Source organism: Nicotiana attenuata, unplaced genomic scaffold (assembly GCF_001879085.1).
Source record: "Nicotiana attenuata strain UT unplaced genomic scaffold, NIATTr2, whole genome shotgun sequence".
In the NCBI taxonomy this organism is placed as follows: Eukaryota; Viridiplantae; Streptophyta; class Magnoliopsida; order Solanales; family Solanaceae; genus Nicotiana; species Nicotiana attenuata.
Window position 1 is genome coordinate 5,070 of NW_017685402.1, and position 1,783 is coordinate 6,852.

Below are 1,783 nucleotides of genomic sequence, written 5' to 3' on the forward strand. Positions count from 1 at the left end.
AGGCAAATAATGAGTCCACAAGTCAGTGGGTACAAAGGGCATTCAATACTAAGGTAACAGCAATAAACACATCATGTCATGAAATCCCTTCACAAGACACCTTAGTGGAGGAACAGCTGGCTTTAAATGCTAAAAAGGAATTTGTAGAAGATCCAGATTTGGAGGTGTTTAAGAGTACTGAAAAGGCTAAAGCTATAGGAGGGAAATTATGGGCAAACCAGACAGAAGAAGTAGATGAAGATGGTCAGATCCCTGAGATACTGCAGAGTGATGAGGAGAGGGGTGAACATGAAGTGGATGAGGAAGATCAAAGTGTAAATGCTGAGGCAAAAAGTAAATTCACATCCACAGATGTACAGAGTTCAGGCAATGTTATTATGTCAAGCTCACAGTTGCAGGAAAATGCAGCACAGTTGAATTGTGAAGACAATAATGATGGTATAGTGCTTGGCAAAGTGGACAATATTAGCATGATAGATCCAGGAGGAACAGGCCAACAAGCAGATAATAGTAATGTAAAAACAAAAGATAAAATGAGTGAATATACACAAGGCATGCAAAAGAAAAAGTTGCAGGATGCAATAGGAATTAATGTCCCAGTGATTCCTGTACAGATGCAACTCAATGATATGCAGGGAAAGAAGGAAGTTGCTCATCAAACTCATGAAGCAAATATTGTGGAGGTCATACACATTCAAGGGATAGATGAAAATCAGAAAAAAGCAGAACACATAGATAGAGATATGGATGAAGAGTCAACTGACTCAAAATTTCCTTAATGTAGCTAAGCAGGAGATTTATCACCAAGACATTTGACCAGGCCAAGCTGCAGCTAAAGGAAGAAAGAACAATCAAAGGAGACTTCAAATGCACCAGCAGGAGGAGTTCAAACTAGGAGAACACTGTCCAAATCCCAAAATTTATAATGGATGCTATCATATGGAATGTAAGGTCAGTGAACACTAAGCAAGCTTTTGAAAGAATAATTACAATGCATAGACAACATCATTTTGAATTTATTGGGATTCTGGAGCCTATGCAACAATCTAACAAAATTGAGAGATATAGGGCAAGGATTGGGTTAGCACAAGCTGTGGTAAATGTTTCTAATAAGATTTGGGCATTCATAGATGAAGTTTTTGAAGTTGATATTCTGTATAATATGGCACAGCAGCTGACTCTTAGATTATTTCATACTGAAACACATGTTGAGCTGGTTCTTACTCTAGTATATGCAAAATGTGATCATATAGAAAGGATTGAACTATGGGATTCTTTATATGCAATGGCTGTAGATATGAGTGTTCCCTGGTTGGTAGGAGGAGATTTTAATGTGATATGGGATGAGGAAGAAAAATATGGAGGATTACTTGTGTCTCTCAATGAAGTAGATGATTTTAGACATTGTATGAATACCTGCAACTTGACAGATTTGGGCTTTAAAGGGAGTATCTATACATGGTGGAATGGGAGATCTGAGGAAGATTGTATCTTTAAGAGACTTGATAGATGTTTTGGGAATGCTGAATTGCAACAGACTTTTCCTGGTTTGGAAGTTACTCACTTGTCCAAAACAGGATCTGACCATAGACCAATGTTATTAAAATGTGATATTGAAACTTCTCCTATTAAGAAACCTTTTAGATTTCTTAATTTCTGGGTTAAACATGAATCATTCAAAGATGTTGTTAAAGAAAATTGGTCAGCAGATTTCAGTGCTAGTCCCTTTGTTATCTTCAACTACAAATTGAAGAAATTAAAGAAGGCACTGTCAACATGGAGT

At 37.1% G+C, this 1,783-nt stretch overlaps 1 protein-coding gene across 1 annotated transcript; it reads left to right on the plus strand.

Annotated features, from left to right (window-relative positions):
* Window positions 1–925: 925 nt before the first annotated feature.
* On the plus strand, window positions 926–1,701 carry LOC109222149 (the record flags this gene model as incomplete). The annotated part of the gene is made up of 1 exon (XM_019386542.1): window positions 926–1,701. A coding segment is annotated over exon 1 (776 nt), but the record flags the coding sequence as incomplete, so codon positions are not given.
* Window positions 1,702–1,783: the final 82 nt, after the last annotated feature.